Genomic DNA, 18,761 nt, shown 5'->3' on the forward strand with positions numbered 1-18,761 from the left:
TGAACAAACAACTCGCCCCATTATATCCCTGTGCTGCATATCTCCCGTCGAAACAGACAGACAGAGAGAGAGAGAGAGAGAGAGAGAGAGCGGGGCGGAGCAGCTGTGCGCGTCAGTCGGGGACTTTCCGTGCTGAAAAATCGGAAAGCTCCAATCGTCGAACAAACGCGCCGGCGATGAACGCAATAACGAGCCACTCGTCGGCGGCGTGTTATCGTAACAATGATTGCCCCATAAAGAAGGAAAAGCGGCCGCGTTATGCTAAAACGATAGATACCCGCGGCGGAGTCGCTATCCACGTGTTGTCGGTAGTTTCGCAAGTGGCTCGTAAAACTTTTAAATCCCGACGTTTAAAGGGATATATACAAGCGCGTACTACTGTGCCGTACATCGCCTTTCTCTGTCTCTCTCTCTGTCTCTCTCTCTCTCTCTCTCTCTCTCTCTCTCTCTCTCTCTCTCTCTCTCTCTCTCTCTCTTTCTCTCTCTGAACGCACGCTCGCGCGCGCGCGTACGCGTTACGTACACGCGGCATCTCGTGTATGAAGCGTTTCGATCAGAGAGATATACACCGTTCGCGCTCGTCTGTCATATCGAGCACAATCTCCAGGCCGCCATCGTTACGCTCATGGACCGGCGCGGCGCAGCGCGGCGATGCGTCGCTGTAGCGTAGACGCGGTCGAATAGCGGCGACTTTGAAACGCGGCGACGCAACGCTAACATTGACTCGGCATTCATGCATTAGCGTGCGCCAGTGCAAACGCTCCGGCTACATTCATGTGTTTCCTTTCCCGCGGCGGACGCGATCGATTGCAAATATTACTTTGGTCAATTTCAGCCGGCAGTCTATTTACTTGTTTGTGGTATCACTTTGCTGCATCGATAGGGGAAAGTCGGCTGGGGTAGGGTGCGCAAGGTTGCACAGGAGAAACAGGGAGAGAAAGGACGTATACACAAAAAGGAGAGAGAGGGGGAGAGAGAGAGAGAGAGAGAGAGAGAGAATGCCGATGCGGACGGTGATATACGCTCGGCCGCGATGCGCCTTCGTGTATCGCACGCGCATGCGTGGCCCGGCAGGAATACCAGATTCAGCCACTTATCTCCCTCGACGTACCTTTCGACCAGTTAACCGTTACGATACGTATGACGGTGATGAATGATTCGGAATTAGTCTCAATTTCGGAGCGCTGCGAGTTACACGATGGCTTACGCAAGTATACGAGTGTGTTTCATTGATACTTTATTACCGCCGCGATAACGCGCGCGCGCGCTCCACATAAAAGCAGGGAGAAACAATTTGAGCGCCGGCTCGCGTAGCGACGTGTCTAACCTAACCTAACCTAACCTAACCTCTAACCTGATCTATCGTTGAAACGAACGACGCACCGGACACGTACCTTTCCGACTCGCCTGTACTCGTTGTTTCTCATTGTTTCTCCCTCAATTGATCCGGTACCGGTGCACGCGCGCGCGATTTCCGATGTCAGGTTTCGCGATGCGCGATCGTTCTCGATCGGAGCGCCCCACTCGCTGCAATCACAAAGTTATACGGTACGCTGTTACGGGGCACGCCTGTGTCGTCTCTCATCTTCCTGGGATTTCTTCCGACGGAACTCACGTTCGATTAAGAGAATCTCAGTCTGCTTATTCCCTCGGCGATCCGCCCATTCAGCGTGAGCAACGTCATCCGGAACTGTGCTGCGCGCACTCGCGACGCGGCGCGGCGCTATCGCGCCAAATAAGATTACGAGCGCTCGAATCCGTTACGCCACACTTCGCCGCGCGAGCGAGCGAGAGAGAATACAATTTCGGAAACGAGCGTGCGGCTCGCTCCATTCCGTTGTCGCCGAGTTTAATCGGAATACTCGAGTATGCACAAGTGCATGCGAATGCCGAGAGAGAGAGGGGGGGGGAGGGGGGAGCGACAAACGAGCTCGGCGCGCTCGAGATACTCGTTAATAGCCGCGTGTTCGCATCTTAATAAACCGATCGGCCGGCCGTTGATGTAAGAACAAGCCAGCGCGCAACCGCTCGACTCCGCTATTAATGACGCAATGTATTTCTGTGTTTCAGGTGCGATGGAGTCTCGTGGAGCCGGCTTCTACTATGAGTTGAGGCTTCGTAATTAATCGTGAGTACACGAGAGTGGTCCCTAGCTTCTCCAATACACACGTGCGTGCGTGCGTGCGTGCGTGCGTACGCGAGAGTAATGGCGAACGAGCGCAGCGCGCGAGATCGTTAAGCGATGCGCATGTACGTCGCGGTGAGATCGTGTACATATGTAATCCCCCGCTAAATTGCAAATTTAATACCGTGAATTTTATCGCGGACGTGCGGTCGAGCGCGCGCTCGCGCACAATTGCGCTTCCTTTATTTCGTGCGCTCTCGGCATTCGATCGCGTTAATCGCGTTCGCGCTCTCGTTCTCGCAGCTTATTAATAACGCGTTGCTACTTTCACCCCTCTCTTTCTCTCTCTCTCTCTCTCTCTCTCTCTCTCTCTCTCTCTCTCTCTCTCTCTCTCTCTCTCTCTCTCTCTGTCTTTCCGTCGTAGAAAATGGAGCGGCCGCAGGCGGTTTTCGCAAGCGGCGCTACATATCCGATCGCTGATCTCTCTCTCTCTCTCTCTCTCTCTCTCTCTCTCTCACGCGCGATCTGCGCGCTGATAGGTCGGCGAGTGCGTCGAGATTTAGCGTCGCACTTATTATTTCACTTATCGGCTTTTCTATTTTTACGACGGCGCGCGTCGCTCGTTTGTTTACGCCGTGTCGCCGTTCGACTCGCAAGCGTCTCGCAAAATAACGCTCCTTTCGATAATAACTCTCCTGCGTGCCTGTGTTGTGTAGCGTTGTATGAAACGAATCGGACGCGTACGCTTGCGTCCTGCGGGAGGGAGAAAGGGAGATTCGACTCCGTCTTCATTAAGTCCTGTCAACTTGAACCGTCGACGACACGCGGATCCTCTCGCTCTCCTCTTTTTCTTTATTTGCTAGTCGCGCGCGCGCGTGCGCGTGAATTCCGAAGCGGCGTGAATTATTTCGCACGACGCACATCGTTCTCGTTATCGGCGCAGGCGCGGGAATACTCCGAAGGGATCTCTCGTAGAATCCCGAGTGTTTCGCCCGGAGGATACTTCCGCCCGCGTTCTACCACGGGGAGAGAGGGGCAAGGGATGGGCGAGCCGGGCAGCGTCACGTTTATTGCGAAATAAAGAATCGCTTAAGCGCTCAATATCACTTAATTTCGCAATCACTTCGAATCCGACACGCTGCGCGGAAAACAGGGGCGGCAGCAGCGGCGGTTTTTACCGTAGGCGTCGACATCCTCGAGAGAGATTACGCCGCTCGCCCGGCACATTTCTTCGTATCGATCGGCCCGCGAATACTCCCACATAATTCGCTTATTACAGCTTCCGCGTATCTCCGCGTTTTCCCCACGGCATTCCCGACTTCGTGGAAAAAAAAGTGCGCGCGCCCGGAAGAGAGAGAGAGAGAGAGAGAGAGAGAGAGAGAGAGAGAGAGAGAGAGAGAGAGAGAGAGAGAGAGAGAGAGAGGAGAAGCCTACACACACACACACACACACACACACAAACATAGTTCGTGTCCGCCGTCCGTTCGTCTGTCTGTCTATCCGTCCGCGCGCCAGTTCGCTCCTGTACGCGAACGGCGTTTTCTCGTTTCTCGTGCGCGCGCGAATACCGCCGCTATAATTGCAGCCGATGCGACGTATGTACGTGGCATGACGCCCGGTCGCCCCGTTGCGTACGTGCGCTCGTGTGTACGTATGCGAATGTGCACGTGTTCCCCGGCATCCGTGCGCGCGCGCTCATATGTAGGTGCGCGCACGTGTGTGCGTTGGCGCGCGCGTGGGGAAGTCCCCGTTAACGGCGTTGTAACGTTCATGCAACCGTCGTATTCGCGTTGGCTGGAGAAAGAGAGATAGATATAGAATATATATATATATTCTATATATATATGTATAGGAAGTGAAAGAGGGAGAGAGAGGAGGAGAGAAGAGAGCGAGGGGGAGGGAATGGCGACAGGAGGGGAGAGAGAGAGGGGGGAGGGGAATGGCGACAGTGAGGGGGAGAGAGAGAGAGAGAGAGAGAGAGAGAGAGAGAGAGAACGACACCGAGTAGTCGAGGGATGGTTTTGCTCTGCTGGCTCTGTATTGATTGCTGTGCTGCTCCTCCACCTCTACCACCTCTCTTGCGACGATCTCTCTCTCCATCTCGCTCTAGTGCTCCCTCTTTCTCCGGCTCGGGCGCTCCTGTACCCCGATCCCGTCCGCACACCAACGCGCGCGCGGCCCCGTAATGTCGGCTCGCTCTGCGAAACCATCAAGATCCGAGGTCCTCGTTGCGCTACGCCACGCTACAGCACAGCACAGCACACCACACCACACCACGCCATGCCGTGCCGTGCCACGCCGCACCGCCGCCGCCGCGCGTATCTTCCCTCGAAACGCCCCGGCGAGAAGAGTCCGCCTGTAATTGACGCAGATAGGAGAGTACCATCTGCTCTGCGGCACGAACGAAGCGCGACGGGTCGGGTCGGGACGGGCGGCGACGGGGGACGGGGAATGCGCGTAATGCCGTCCTCGGCGACGTGTTCCATGTAAGGATTCATTGAATGGGAAACGAAGCTCGACCGCGAGCGAGCGAGCGAATGAGCCGTTCTTCGTGACGTCGTCGGACGACGACGACGACGACGACGACGACGACGACGAAGCGGAGGAGGAGGAGGACACGACACTTCGCGTTCTGCGTTCTCGAATCCCGTCGTGTCGCGTGTCGGTCTCGGCCAACCCAGCCGAGCGCGTCGGGTTGTACCTTGTCTTGGGCTTTTCGTACGTTCCACCGCGTATTCGTATTCGTCCCGTAAGAACGCTCACCGATCGCACGACACTTTCCGGGATTCACGCGTACGTTCGCTCGCACAATGAAACCTGTACGTCTGCTCGGTGCGGGTACTCTGCCGGATAAGTGGCTCCGCGCAAGATGCCGGGCGGGGGGGGGGGTTGAATACTAATAATACTTTGGAAACTCGATTAGATCCAAGCACCATATAATCCGGTTAATGACGGTATAATTCAGCTACAGGTGTGCTTGCACGGGGTTTCTTCTTTATCGAGTTACCTCGCCGTCGAAGTTGCGCTAAATCTGATTTCGTCGTGTCCGTGAAATTCGCTGCTATCTCACGTGTTACGGTAATCTTAGCGTCGATTGTCACCCATCACAGCCGCTCGGATCCGTACGTTCGCGAGGTGGTGATACACGTTAAGCCGCAATTTACGCGCGTCTCTCCCTCTCTCCTTCTCCCTTCCTCCTTGCCCCCACCCCCTCCCCCTTCCTTTCTCTTTCCCTTCCCTTTTACGCTCGCGTCTTTCGTATCGTCCTCGGTATATATCGAAACGAAATTTCAGCTGGCCAAATATTATGCATTCGCATATATCCGGTTTCATTACGGTAATTAACGGAGATTGCGATAGTCTCGCTGCAAATTGGCGTTCTATTTAAATTCGCTAATTACTGTTGCGGCACGACGACGACGAGAGAGAGAGAGAGGGAGGGAGGGAGAGAGAGAGAGAGAGAGAGAGAGAGAGAGAGAGAGAGAGAGAGAGAGAACGCGTACTATCGCGCCGCCGCGATGAAAACGATCGTGTTACGAGGCGCGCATGTGTGCTTTTCTTTCGAACGCGAGGGATCGGGTATAATTAACGCATATGGAAGCGCTATCTGATGCGGCACAGTGACATCGATGCGTCGAAGCTCGCGAGTGCCGCGCGTAATTACGCCTCGTTGTCGCTGTGCGCGCACGTGCGCGCTCTAAGGATGTCGAGTCGAGTTTACCCGGGGAATTGCCCCGACTTTCCTTCACGGCCAAAAAAAGGTCACCGTCATCGTCGTCGACAATCGCAAACAATAACGTCAGCTTTCAGTTTTGAGCCGGGCAGGAGGGGGGGAGGGATGTCACGCCAAATCGGAACGGACTGAGTCGATTAAGCGAGAGTCATTTCGGGAGGGGGCAAGGGGCGGAAGACTCCATTTGCGCTTCGAAATTGGAATAACAAGCGTCATTCTGTCCCTTGGAAGGACAAAGAGGGAAATAGACGGACGCAAATGTCACTCGTTCAGACAGAAGAACTCGCTAGGTCTCCTCTGTCGTCGCGAGCTCGTCGCAGAAATACACCCTCGCGATATTTTAATTCCGGGCCGCAAATATCGTTCGGCCGACATATGACAGACGACGACGTACTTAATATGCAAGTATACGTGCCGCGCGCTCGAATAAGGAATTATAGCGTGCGCGGGGGAAGAGAAAGAGTGGGAGAAGGTAGGGCGAGAAAAATGGTATAAAATATACATCGTTTTATAAATAATTTCACTGCCGCCGCATTCTCCTGGATCTTTCGGCATACATACCTGAGCGAGTGCTGGGGGGAATACGAGGTATAGCTTGTCGCGCATTTCAATCTCTTTTTAACGATAATACGGAATAACAACAGAACGCATTCGTATCAATCATTATCGAGCATCTTTCTTTCATTTCGATTCCGCGAAAAAAATTAGAGTCTCGGGGCAATGCTCTCTATTTATTTCTCTACTTCCCCCCCTCTCCTCCCTTTCTCGCCCTTCCTCCCTCTCTCTCTCTCTCTCTCTCTCTCTCTCTCTCTCTCTCTCTCTCTCTATCCGAGAATCATCATCCGATTTGTTTGCTATTTAAACATAAACCGACGCTCACGACGCGACGATGCACATCCTCGGGATTAATATAGACGAGATATCCGGCGGGGAAGCGCGAGCGAGCGAGCGAGCGCAGGAATAAACGCGATAAATCGAAATGGAGCGCATCTCTCGAACAAACGGCGTGCGTTTTCTTTCGCGTCGCGGGGCCGCCGCGTCTCTGCAGCACCAGCACTACCACCGACACCAACACCGCCAAGCACCAGCAGCGGCAGCGGCAGCGGGCAGCACGAGCCCGACCTGGCACCGCCGACTTTTTCCCGGCCGAAGGAAAGGAGCGACGTAATACCGGTCGAGAAATCGATGGTCGACCGTGTCTCTCTTCTTCCTTTTGCTCTCTCTCTCTCTCTCTCTCTCTCTCTCTCGCTTCGCCGCCCGCCCCCGCCGTTCCCTTGCGCTCGAGGCGGCCGACCCTCGCGCCCTTCTCTCGGCCCCGTTCCTCGTCCTGCCGCTTCCTCCGCCAATTTACGAGCATCTCCAAGTGCGCGCTCGCCTAGCTGAGGAGAAACCGGGCGGCGGCGTCGCTGACTCGCCCGGATATCCCGGACGCCACGCTCGCGACGATGACGACGACGACGACCAGTCGGGAATAGGACTCCTCGCGTCCGACATTACACACCTCGATATTACGCAAGCGTATCGACATTCTCTCCTCGACACGTATCCCTTTTAGAATCGTCGTAATCCCAGCCCGATAGCAGTTAGGCATCGATCAGGTAACCGCCGGTGGTAGGAATTATCCGTGGCTCATTCGCGCGAAGGACAAACATTTCTTCCCTCGACGGCGCGATATACATCCTCACATCCGCGCGATATCCTTTGTGTCGAAAGCGCGAGAGGCTTTCCGGGTATTCCGAAGCGCCCCTAGTTAAGAGTTGTTCGCGATTCACATAGTAAGGAAACTATCACGGAGAGACAGAGAGAGAGAGAGAGAGAGAGAGAGAGAGAGAGAGAGAGAGAGAGAGAGAGGATCAGAGCCAGTCGCCGCTGCCGCGGCGATAATTGCGCGCTCGGCCGGCGTTATTCGGCTCGCCCGGGAGACACGCGTCTAATTATACGCTCGTCGGATGGAGATGATAATTTCGACCGCGGTTTCTGATACCTCAGAATCCCCGCGTGCTTCACGCGCGCCGTCGCGAACTGTGAAAGAGCGGGGCTGCGTCGTGGTCGTCGGGATCGTAGAACGGATATTAGAGCAGACCGAGTGCGCAACTCGCAGTCGGTCATTTTTCCTCAATTAGTATTGTACCGAGATAAATGTCCAAGGGAGGTACAGAGAGAGAGAGAGAGAGAGAGAGAGAGAAGGAGAAAGAGAGAGAGAGAGAGAGAGAGAGAGAGAGAGAGAGAGAGAGAGAGAGAGAGAGAGAGAGAGAGAGAGAGAGAGAGAGAGAGAGAGAGAAATACTCGCTGGGCGATAGTTTTCACTCGTTTCGTCAGGGGTCCGCTGTTCTTTATCGGCAGGCAAAGTAGCAGGGTGCGATAGCGGGAGATATTGAAAGGACGTTTCTCCGTCATAGAGTCAGTCGGAGAATAATTTCCGCCGGTAGACGGCTCCTACGCGCGGCTTCTTTTGTCAATTAGAAGCGAAAGGCTTCGCGCGCGACATCGTCATTCACCAGGCTGAAAGCGCAGTAAAAGCCATTGCGCGCGCGAGAGAGAGAGAGAGAGAGAGAGAGAGAGAGAGAGAGAGAGAGAGAGAGAGAGAGAGAGAGAGAGAGAGAGAGAAAGTATGTGTGTGTGCGTGTGTGCGCGTTCCTTTTCTCGCCCCCCCCCCCCTCGCCCCGCGCCTTAGCTGTGTTCTGGTAAAATAATCGCGGACACTCCGTGAACATTGCTCTGTTGCGCCGTCGCGATAATTGTTCGCTGCAACGCGAATCTCGCGGCCGCGCGCTCGAGATGATCAATAAGTATCGAGTCCGTCGCGAGACGACAGTTGCTCGATCGAATCGAAGAGACACTATCGCGTTTCTCTCAGCGGTGACGAGACGAGAGAGAGAGAGAGAGAGAGAGAGAGAGAGAGAGAGAGAGAGAGAGAGAGAGAGAGAGAGAGAGAGAAGTGGGGGAGGAGAAAAAGAGAGACCGGGAGATCGCGCCATTCCGAGTATACCGTCGGATGTTATACGTCGAGTGAATACTGAATCCATTAATCAGTTCTCAAGGTGTTGACCGTTCGCATGTCTTAGCGTATATTTAAAAGTGGATGAAGAGCGTCTCTTGCACGCGCGAGCGAGCGCAATATAATCCTCTTAGAGGGCTTGTACTTAAAAACGCGAAGCCGCGAAGAAAGAAGCGCGGGGAACGGGCAAACGTGCGGCTTAGAAATCTCGCGGAAACGTTCAAATCGGATTATCCCGCTTTCTCTCTAGCCCTCTCTTTTCTCCGCTCTTTACCGCGCGATATTGCTCAATATTAAATATTTGTATTATCGCTTTTTACCGGCCATTAGTCAAACCAAACTGGCGCGTAGGATTGTCGCTTATCGTCGCGCTCGTCACGCGAAATCGACCGGACCGCGCGAACATAAAAATCCCGCCGTTCCCAGCGAACTCTTCAGCGAAACTCCACGAACATCCCGTTGCACGGGCGGAGTCCCTCTCGTAAATTTCGACGGGGCGCAAAGTACGTTTTGAGCGTTTTCAGCCTTTCCTATTCGTTTCGCGCTCGCTCCAGCGGCCGACGCGAAAATTCTATTTCCGAGCGAGCCGCGACATCGATTCGTCGGGCGCGAGCGCGCGCGCGCGGATTCTTCCGTCCGAGGACGGCGCCGAGGAGGGTAGAGCCGGCGGCTCTACGGCGGCGCACGCAGCTGGCAGTAGGAACTAGGCTTTAGGAACTAACGAGTTAATAACGGTAAATGCCGTTTCAGCGCGAATTCCACTCGGTAGCGGATAGTAACGCGAGAATCCGCTTGTCGCCGGCGATACACTTGCGCGCACGCGCTCTCTTTTCAAAGAGAGCGAGAGAACGGGCAGGAGGGAGGGAGAGATGCGTTAAAACGCGTAATTCAACACCCTTGACGCGTTGTGTGTGAGAGCGCGCGTTGTCGCGGCTAAAATACGCACGTTGTCAAACAAAACGCCGAAAGGCAAGGTTCGATGAAAAATCACCTCGCTCGCGAATTAATTAACGCGATCGCGCGGCGATAATTTTGTCCGTGTCCGACGCGCGCGCGCAATCATACGCTCTCTCGCGTGTGCGGCTATGATAACTATGCTGGTTGTGCGATAATAGCGGCGCCGCACTGCCGCTGGTGCCGCGTCTAGCCTAGTATCAGCCTAACCTAACCTAACCTAACCTAACCCAACCCAACCCAACCTAACCTAACAGAACATTGTAACGATGTATATTTATACAACAGCTGGCGGCAAGGGAGGGGAGTGCGCCAGTCAGCTGATTGAAGCGCTGGAGGGGAAACGGTGGAGGGGAGAACGACCTTTATTTAAAGCGCCGGAGAGAAGCCTTTCTTCGACTGGTAAACAGTCGTCGAATGCAAATGCGAGCGGGCTGCGCTCCTCGTATGCGTCGCACGCGTGCGTGCGTACGTACGTGTTTTTGTGTGCGCGCGTACACACGCACGTGTACGCGTTCTCACGCACATGTGCGTGCGTGCGGGCGTGCCTGTCTATTCTAGAGATTAATAAACAGCATTTCCTACAAGAGTCGCCGGTGTCTGCGATCGCGCGACGCGCTTAATTGTCGTAATTAGGTGAAAGAGCGGTTGGCCTCTCCCGGCGGCGGCGACAATGCCGCTTCGCGTCGCGGATCGTTGCGCAAAGAAAACGAGAGAAACGAGTCCCGGCTACTTCGAGGGCCACTCTCGTTAACGCGAACGTGCGAGGAAGCGTTTAATTGTTCCTTGCGATTTATACGAGAGAGGGAGAGAGAGAGAGAGAGAGGAACATCACCAGCGAAATTTCATCCGCCCACTTCGCGCAGAATTGAGTGTATTTGCGTTCGGTCACCCTCTCTCATTCTCGCCTCCCTACCCCCTCCTCCCTCACCCCGTAGTCGGTCGATAAAGCACCCGGCGGTCTTCCTCTTTTTCCTTTTCTACCCGCCTTCTTCGTCGTCGTCGTCGTCTTCGTCTTCTTCTTCTTCTTCTTCTTTTTCTTTTCTCTTCTCTTCTCTCTTCTCTCCCTCCCGAGTGATAATCCCCGCGTCGTCGGGGCAGCACCTCAGCGGGAGGAAAAATTACGCCGGCCGCGTGCGCCCTCGGCACCGAAAATCTCGAGGAGGAAGCGCCGCGCCGGAACGGCGCGGCTCCGTCGTAAATATCGCGCCGCGGCGATTCCTCGCTAAACCTGTTCTACCTACCTCCTTCTCCCTCCTCTCTCCTCTCTCCTCTCCTCTCTCCTCTCTCTCTCTCTTCTCGTCCCGTCTCACCGCCGCGTTTTTCGACTCGCGGTGCAGATAAAGAACGGCGGCGAAGAGAAAGAGGGAAAGAGAGGGGGGCAGCGAGAGAGAGAGAGAGAGAGAGGCCTTGGCTGGCGGCGCGGCGTTGCGCTCCGTGAGAGTTAACCTCTGTAACGAAACCATGGGCGATGTGCGTTTTCAGGGGACTGGCATGGAGAAGGAGAACTCCGCATCGGGCGGAGGCGGCGGGGGCGGCGGGGGTGGCGGAGCTGAAGCAGCGGCCGCGGCGACTCCGGGCGCCACCTCCACCTCCGAGAAACTCCAGGCGGACCAGGCCAATCCGTTGCTCGATCCAACTGCGCTCTTCGGCGGTAAGTCATTTTCGCTCCTTTCGTTTCTCCTCCCGTTCATTTTTTTTCTTTTTTCCCTCGTTTTTCCCCCTTTTTACTCCTCCTCCCTCGCCACCCCTCCGTCGCACTCGCGCGCGACGCGTCGCGATAAGGCGACGTCGTTATGCGAAAACAGTGCGACGGAGAAAAAGAGAGACAGAGAAAGAGAGAAGAAGGAGGAGGAGGATAAGTCAGATATAAGATAAGTCAGAGAAAGGATTCCGATAATAGGAATTCGCGCTTTTCCGAGTCCTCTAATGCTCGCCCTTTCTTTTCTCTCGCTCTCTCTCTCTCTCTCTCTCTTTTTCATTATCACTCGCGCTTTATCTATCCGTCGACAAAATTAGCCGTATTCCTCGTCGGTGTCGGCGTCGCCTCCCCACGGCGGTGCGATGCGATCATCACCGAAAGGACGACGGGGAGGACGATTATCTCGCGGCTAACTTTGTCTGACAGTTAATTATAAGGCGGCGAAATAGGCGAAAACACACAGCAGCGTGGAAGCGTATCGCGCGGGGCCGGTTCTGCGAAACAGTTCCAGTTCAAGAGCGAGCCGAGAGTACAATACGTTCGAGATGCAACAAATAAGCGGCGTATTCGATCACCGCGCCGACGCATAACGCAACACAATAGCGTTAGCCGTTCGTTAACTAACGATTTCGTTTGTACCTCGACAACGGTCTCTCGCCTCCTCTCCTCCGCGTCGTAGATGATTCCGTTGCCGTCGACAACTCTCCGCCGGATTTTTTCTCCCCCTCCCCCCGTTGCGCTCCATCAGCCCCCTTTTTTTATTCATCTGGCCGCTGACGCGAGCGCGAGCGAACGAACGAACGAACGAACGCGACCAGAAACACAGCGGCTTTATTTGATCCGCGCGATCATGCGCGATATTGTTTAGACGAAACAGGCAAATATTTTCCGTACACCGGCAGCGGCGCGGCGATTCGCGCGCCGTGCGCGTGCGCGTGCGCTCCGTGTTTTGCGCTCGGGGTATGCGCAAGTTCGGGCGACACAATATTTGCCGGGGTGAGAGTTATGATGCTTGTTCACGAGGAAACTTGCCGCCCCGGCTACTCCGATTTCGGTCGTCGAGGCACGTTTCCTCGGATTCGATCGCCGACGGCTTCGGATGAGACCAGGTCGCGGGTGCACGCAAGCAAGTTGAGTACAAACCGGGGAGAATTCGACGCGGCGGGAGAAACCTTGGAAAAGTGCGGAAAATCTCGCTAACGGTCACCGCGTCCGTCATCCGGCTCCATCGTCCTCGTATCACCTACACGTCACGTGATGCTGGGACCGGGAATAATCGGAGGCGTATCGATTGAGTCTTAAAGTGTGCCGCGACATTCTTCCTTGCTTGCGACGTCACGGTTCTTCCCTGCCAAAAGGGGCTCGTCGAGAACTCACGCGCTTCAACGTCGACGCGTAGCCCGCCCCCTTCTCCGCCCTCCACTCTATTGTCTACGCTACATGCGATTATCGCTAATTCTTCATTATTGATCATTCTAAATAATTAAAAAGTTTAGAATTATATATATGTTCTAAAGTTTTAAATTATTGTATATATATTTACTTATATATTTAAATTATTATATATAATTATATATATATATATATATATATATTCTAAATTTTATATATTTTTATAACTTTAGTATAATTTTATATGAATGCTCTTTGATTTAAAATCAGTATAAAAGCAGTATAAAAGGACTATTCAGAACCTATGCACAGGTCGTATCGCGGTGTCATAAATCAAACGAACATGAAAAGTAACAAGTAACACAAGAGTTTACGAGACCGATTGTTTCATCGGTGAATCTCGCCCGCATTCTACCGCTACGACGATGAGAGAGCTTTTGAGAGGAGAGACCACCGTCTCCTGGACTCGCCCGGCGAATAAATCTCCCGCGATTGACAGCGGCATCGCGCGCCGATGAGATACTTCTCGCGAAGGGAGAGAGACTCGCGCTCTCTCCCACGTACCGCGTCGGTACAAGTGCGCTCGTTGCACTCGCTGGCGATTTACATGGTCACTCGAAAGCCGGCCGCGGTACAAAGTGGGCCCAATACGCTGGCGCGCGTCAACGCGATATATCAGCGCTGCTTTAACGAGCGGAGGGCCTTTCCCCTCTTCCCTCTCTGCGTGTTTCGCTCTCTCTCTCTCTCTCCCCCCTCCCTCTCTCTCTCTCTCTCTCTCTTTCTCTCTCTCCCTACCTCCCGCCCGCTCTGTCCTTCCCTTCCTCCCACCCTTCCTCTTTTGCTTTGTCCCGAAATCAATTAGTCCCGCGCGCACATCGCTCCCAGCCTTTCTCTCCTTCCAAGGTTATCAAGGCTCCTTCCGTCGAGAGCTCGCTCGCTCGCTCGCTCGTTCGCGCTCGTGCGACTCTCTCGACCGCTTCCCCGCGACAAAGGAGAAGAGAGAAGTCTCGCGCGCATCGCGCGCTTTTCGACCCGCGACGTCTACTCTAGGAATATCGGCGCCTGCAGCGAGACTTTTCGATACTTGCGCGTTCGTTGACTTTGCTAAAAGTTGCGTTCGAGTGCGGAGAAATGGAATCGATTGATGAGTTGAGAGAGACTCTCTGGCCGATTCTTTGTAGCATGCTTAATTCTTGGTCCTCGATGCGGCACGACTCTCTCTCTCTCTCTCTCTCTCTCTCTCTCTCTCCCCCCCCTCTTTCTCGTTTCTATTGCCGCCGATTGTTAAATTCGAACTTTCGTCTAGCTTCACGACGTCTGATCGCAAAGTGTCGACCATCGCGCGGGTACTAGCGTTATCGCGAGCATTCTCTCGCTCGTCGGCCGTTCAAAGGGTAAAGATCGTCGGGAGAAAAAGCCGGGGGAGGGCGCGTTACATCGCACGATCGTCGGGAATAAATCGCAGTCGTTACGTTCACCAATGTGAGCGGTGCCACTATAATGGCCGACGATAACTGTGATTCTTCTCACAATAGATAATGACGGTACTCGGCGACGTATAGTAGTGAGTCGCGGACAACTATATTATAGAGTCGCTCCCCGAGTAGTATCTACGAAGGGCCGCGCGTTCACGCGTCAGGTTAAATTATCGGTGTACACCGCGGAGACGGGGTTGAGACAACCGGTCGGGTTTCACGCATTCCTCTGTATTTTTCGACTCGTCTCTCGATAATATCCCGCGAGCTCGGTCGAAAGTTCCGCAGCTTTCGTCGTCTCTCGGCTGGGTCGCCGAGGAGAGAGAGAGGGTGCGCTGGTGTGGCAGCTCCTCGAGATCTCCGTCGCTCTCGACGGGACTTCGTTTATTTCGTCGCTTCACCTTCGACCTACCGTCGTCGTCCCTCTTCGTGTTTCCTGAACCGCCACCGAGTCCTATTCCCCCCCCCCTTCCCCCGTCCTCGGCGCATCGTCTTTCTCGCGTGCCTTGCCGAGCGGCATCTTTCGCCCTCTCTTCCCCTCTGCCCCGAGTACCCTGCCCACCGTCGCGCGTTTTCTGTCTTTCTCATCCTCCTTCACCCCTCCTGCCCTCTCGAGGCGGGTTTCCTGTCCATCTCTCTTGCCATCCGTCTCCGTCTTCGCCGGCGACTTCTTTCGCCGACGTGCTCTCGCTCGCACCGCTGCCTGGCGCGCCGCTTTTTCTCCGTTCTCGCTCCGAGTTTAGGTCCGTAGGGCTTTGGGGACGCAAGAACGAACGAACGAACGAGCGAGCGAGCGAACGGACAGACGAACGGACGAACAGACGCAACCAGCGAGGCGCTTCTCTCTCTCTCTCTCTCTCTCTCTCTCTGTCTCTCTCTCTCTTTTTCTCTCTTTTTGTCGTTCTCAGCCGCTCTCCCGGTGGGTCGCCGATTGCTCGCTCGCTCGCACGTTCGCTCGTTCGTTCGTTCGTTCGTTCGTTCGTTCGTTCGCTCGCTCGCTCGGCCGCCCTCTCCGTCTCCCTCGCTCTTCGCCGGTTCTGTATATTTATTGATTGCCACCTCACCTCGCCTACCACGGCAGACCGAGGTCTGCGGCAGTTTCCCCACCCCTCGCGTTCCTCGTTTCCCTCGTCCCAGCCTCATTCTGCAGCAGCATCGCGCTACGAGGAGAGCCTCTGTCCCTCTTTCTCGCTCTCTTTCCACGCTATCACGCTCCATGCGCGCCCCTTCTTCCTCCCCCTCCCTCCTGTCCTGCCTCTCATTCTCTCTTTCTTTTGACCATCCCTCTCTCTCTCTCTCTCTCTCTCTCTCTCTCTCTCTCTCTCTCTCTCTCTCATTCGCTCGTCGACCCACTCTGCGTCCTGCTTCATTCGAAGCTTCGTTCGCTTTCTCTGTCTTTCCCCCTCTGCCCCCTTCTCTCTTTCTCTCTGTCGCTCTTGGCCCTCTCTCGCACGCTGTCCTGCCTCCGTCCTCATCTCACTCTCTCCCTCTGCCTCTCTCTCTCTCTCTCTCTCTCTCTCTCTCTCTCTCTCTCTCTCTCTCTCTCTCTCTCTCTCTCTCTCTCTCTCTTGCCGACTCTCCGCAGCCCCGTGGTGCTTTTACCTCCTACGCTCGATACAAACTCGTTGGACGCGGCGGAGTTTTCGTTTGAAGCTACCATCCGGGGCTCGCGATATATATCCCACACCCATCCGCCGTCGCGCTGCTTCCTCGTCTTGACGTCGACGTCGACGTCGACCTCTCGGCGTCGTTATATCTCGGCAGGCGGGATGACTCGCGGCAGAGCGCGCGCGCGACGAGAGTGCACCCCAGATGAGACGCCGTCATTTAGGCAAAGTAGGGAAACGACGAGGTCTATGCGGGTAAATGATACTTGCCCGTTTCCCTCGTTGCCTGCATTCCCTCTCGCGTCCCGTTATCTCTCCCCCCCCCCCCCTCTTGCCCCCTCTCCTTCTCTTTCCACGGCTTTCCACGGCAGCGCGAGGGTGTTCTCCAGCGTTATCTCCCGAATGCAATTAGTCACGATAAGATGAGATAGATCTATGCGCGCGTTGAGAACTCTCCTCTGCGCGTACGAGTGACGAGGACGAGGACGAGAGAGCGAGAACGATATCGAAGAGACGATCTCTGGCGATTTCTCGGAAATATCCGAGCGGCGAGACGAGCCGACCGTGACGTTGCTTCGTCGAATTTTACGTAAGGTGTGTTTTCACGTTACGTTACGTAAACCGATATTCGCGCGCGGCGGTGCTCGCTCGAGTACCATCGGTCCGTTTGTTTTCGCATCGCCCGGCGAATTTTCGGCGCTTCACTCATCGCGACATCCTTTATCTCGCGCGCCCGCGTCATCGTTAGTCCGCGCCGTACGTGGCAAATAAAACGCCGTCATTCGTAGGAAATAAAAAAAACACGAACAAAAAGAAAGACGAGGAATCGAGCGTGGGGAAAAATTGCCATCTCTCTTCTCTCTCTCTTCTCTCTCTCTCTCTCTCTCTCTCTCTCTCTCTCTCTCTTCAGCACCTCCCGTCCGTTCTTTATATTCCTATTGCGTTCTCCCTCTCTTCGTCTCCCCCTCCCAACTCACCATCTCTCTCTCTCTCTCTCTCTCTCTCTCTCTCTCTCTCTCTCTCTCTCTCCCCCCCTCTCTCTCTCTCTCCCTCTCCCTTCCTCCCTCCCTCCCTCCCTCTCCCTCTCGCCGCGCTCGTTTGCGATTCCATTGCTCTGTGTGACCCTCCGCGACCTGACGGTTTTACCACCCACACCCGGCACGCACACACCGGGCCCGAGCCATGGTTTCCTCTTAAAGCTTGTTTGTTGTCGAGCTCATCGTGCCGCCATGCGCTCCGACGAGGGCTCGATCGAAGACGCGGACGCGGAACGACGCGATTAAGAGAGCGAGCGGCGCGATAAATCCTCGCGAAACATTTCTGCTATTTTCTATTTAGCGACGAGAAATCTCTCTCTTCCTCTCTATCTCTCTCGTCCCGCGCGATTCTCCCGCACGCTCGGGAGCTCGAGTGGTGTTCGATACCTCCTTCCCCCCCCTGCCGCCTCACTTTGTCACAGCGCGCGCATGTTATCGCCGACTGAGGATCGCGCGACCGCGTTAAAGCGCCAGCGTGCTAACGTGGACTCACGTAGGCGATCGATGTGCGAATGCAGAATGAGAGAGAATCGGACGTCCACTTTCAGCGCTAAATGCACCGTGAAGATACGCGCACGGGGCCGCGGAGTTTTAACGGATCGTACTTCAACCGCGTGTTTCAAACACGCGGCTAAATCGTTCATCTGCGTCGCGCGTCGAGCGAGTTGCGACAGCGAGCGAGGGTGGAAAATCCGAGAGCCGGCGAGAGAGAAAGAGAGAGAGAGAGAGAGAGAACAGCGGGGGCGACGCGTTCGCCAGCGGGATTCGGACGGCGGGGGCTGCTGGGGCCATTTATATACACGCGGATTATAAATTCTGTAATTTTTCTCGAAATATCCTTGCTCGGAAACACGGAGAAAAATGCGAATAATTACGGCCGTTATAAGAGTGTTTACATTGCTCGTTTAGATCAAGCGCCTATCTGCATAGATTATGCCCGGGGTAGAGATAATTTACATAGTCTGCGCGTGTGCACGTGTAAATTATTGCTGTTTACGCGCACACGTGGCTGATGCGAGGTGCGTAAATGCGCGTAAATGCGAGTACGTACTTTAACTCGGCACAAACGACGTCTCTGCCGTATAGCGCGCGCGCACGTGCCAGAGGGAGAGAGAGAGGAGAGGAAGAGAGAGAGAGAGAGAGAGGAAGACACGTACGATTGCGTGCATATGTGTACATGCGTGAGTGTGTGTGTATGTGTGTGTGTGTGTGTGTGGCCCACACGTGGCTGTCGGCTACGTGTGAACCAGGGGCGTACTACCACGTGGCCGAGAATAGCCTAAAAATAACGCACACGAAGTTGTACACACGAACATCGACACGCGTCTCTTATCATTGTGGATAGAAGAAAGAAAGAAAAAAAAGCATGTGAGAAATATATACGAGAATGGAAATTTAAATTAATTTAATATCATCTAGTCGACCGAATGCTACTTTGACTATAACGTTGGTAACGCTAATGATCGCTTAATTTTATTATGTTTATTAGACAGAATCATGTAACTTAGATAACGACTAATATCTGCGTCGTTATTACATTTGTCTTTCTGATTTTACGTGAGGATGAACGTATTGGATCGCATTTGAAGTTCTTCAGGCAACAAAAATCAATAAGAAACACGGGATCTAACCTACAGAGATTTGAAGAAGTCACTCGAATAGTGTAGATTCTTTTCTTTCATCAACGGAAGAGTGAAAAGCGTATGGCAAGCAAGTAACCAAAATAAATCCCCCCCCT

General features: G+C 54.3%; 1 protein-coding gene across 1 annotated transcript in view; it reads left to right on the forward strand.

Moving 5' to 3' along the window:
- The first annotated feature begins 2,051 nt into the window (after positions 1–2,051).
- Positions 2,052–18,761, forward strand: part of LOC105183982 (bromodomain adjacent to zinc finger domain protein 2B) — an 84,044-nt gene continuing 67,334 nt past the window's right edge. The window contains exons 1-2 of the mRNA XM_025305595.1: positions 2,052–2,128; positions 11,296–11,464. Of these exons, the coding sequence (XP_025161380.1) occupies positions 11,305–11,464 (160 nt within the window). The 5' untranslated portion in view covers positions 2,052–2,128; positions 11,296–11,304. The remainder of the gene's footprint in view (positions 2,129–11,295; positions 11,465–18,761) is intronic.

Source organism: Harpegnathos saltator, unplaced genomic scaffold, assembly GCF_003227715.2.
Source record: "Harpegnathos saltator strain DR-91 unplaced genomic scaffold, Hsal_v8.6 scaffold121, whole genome shotgun sequence".
NCBI lineage: Eukaryota > Metazoa > Arthropoda > Insecta > Hymenoptera > Formicidae > Harpegnathos > Harpegnathos saltator.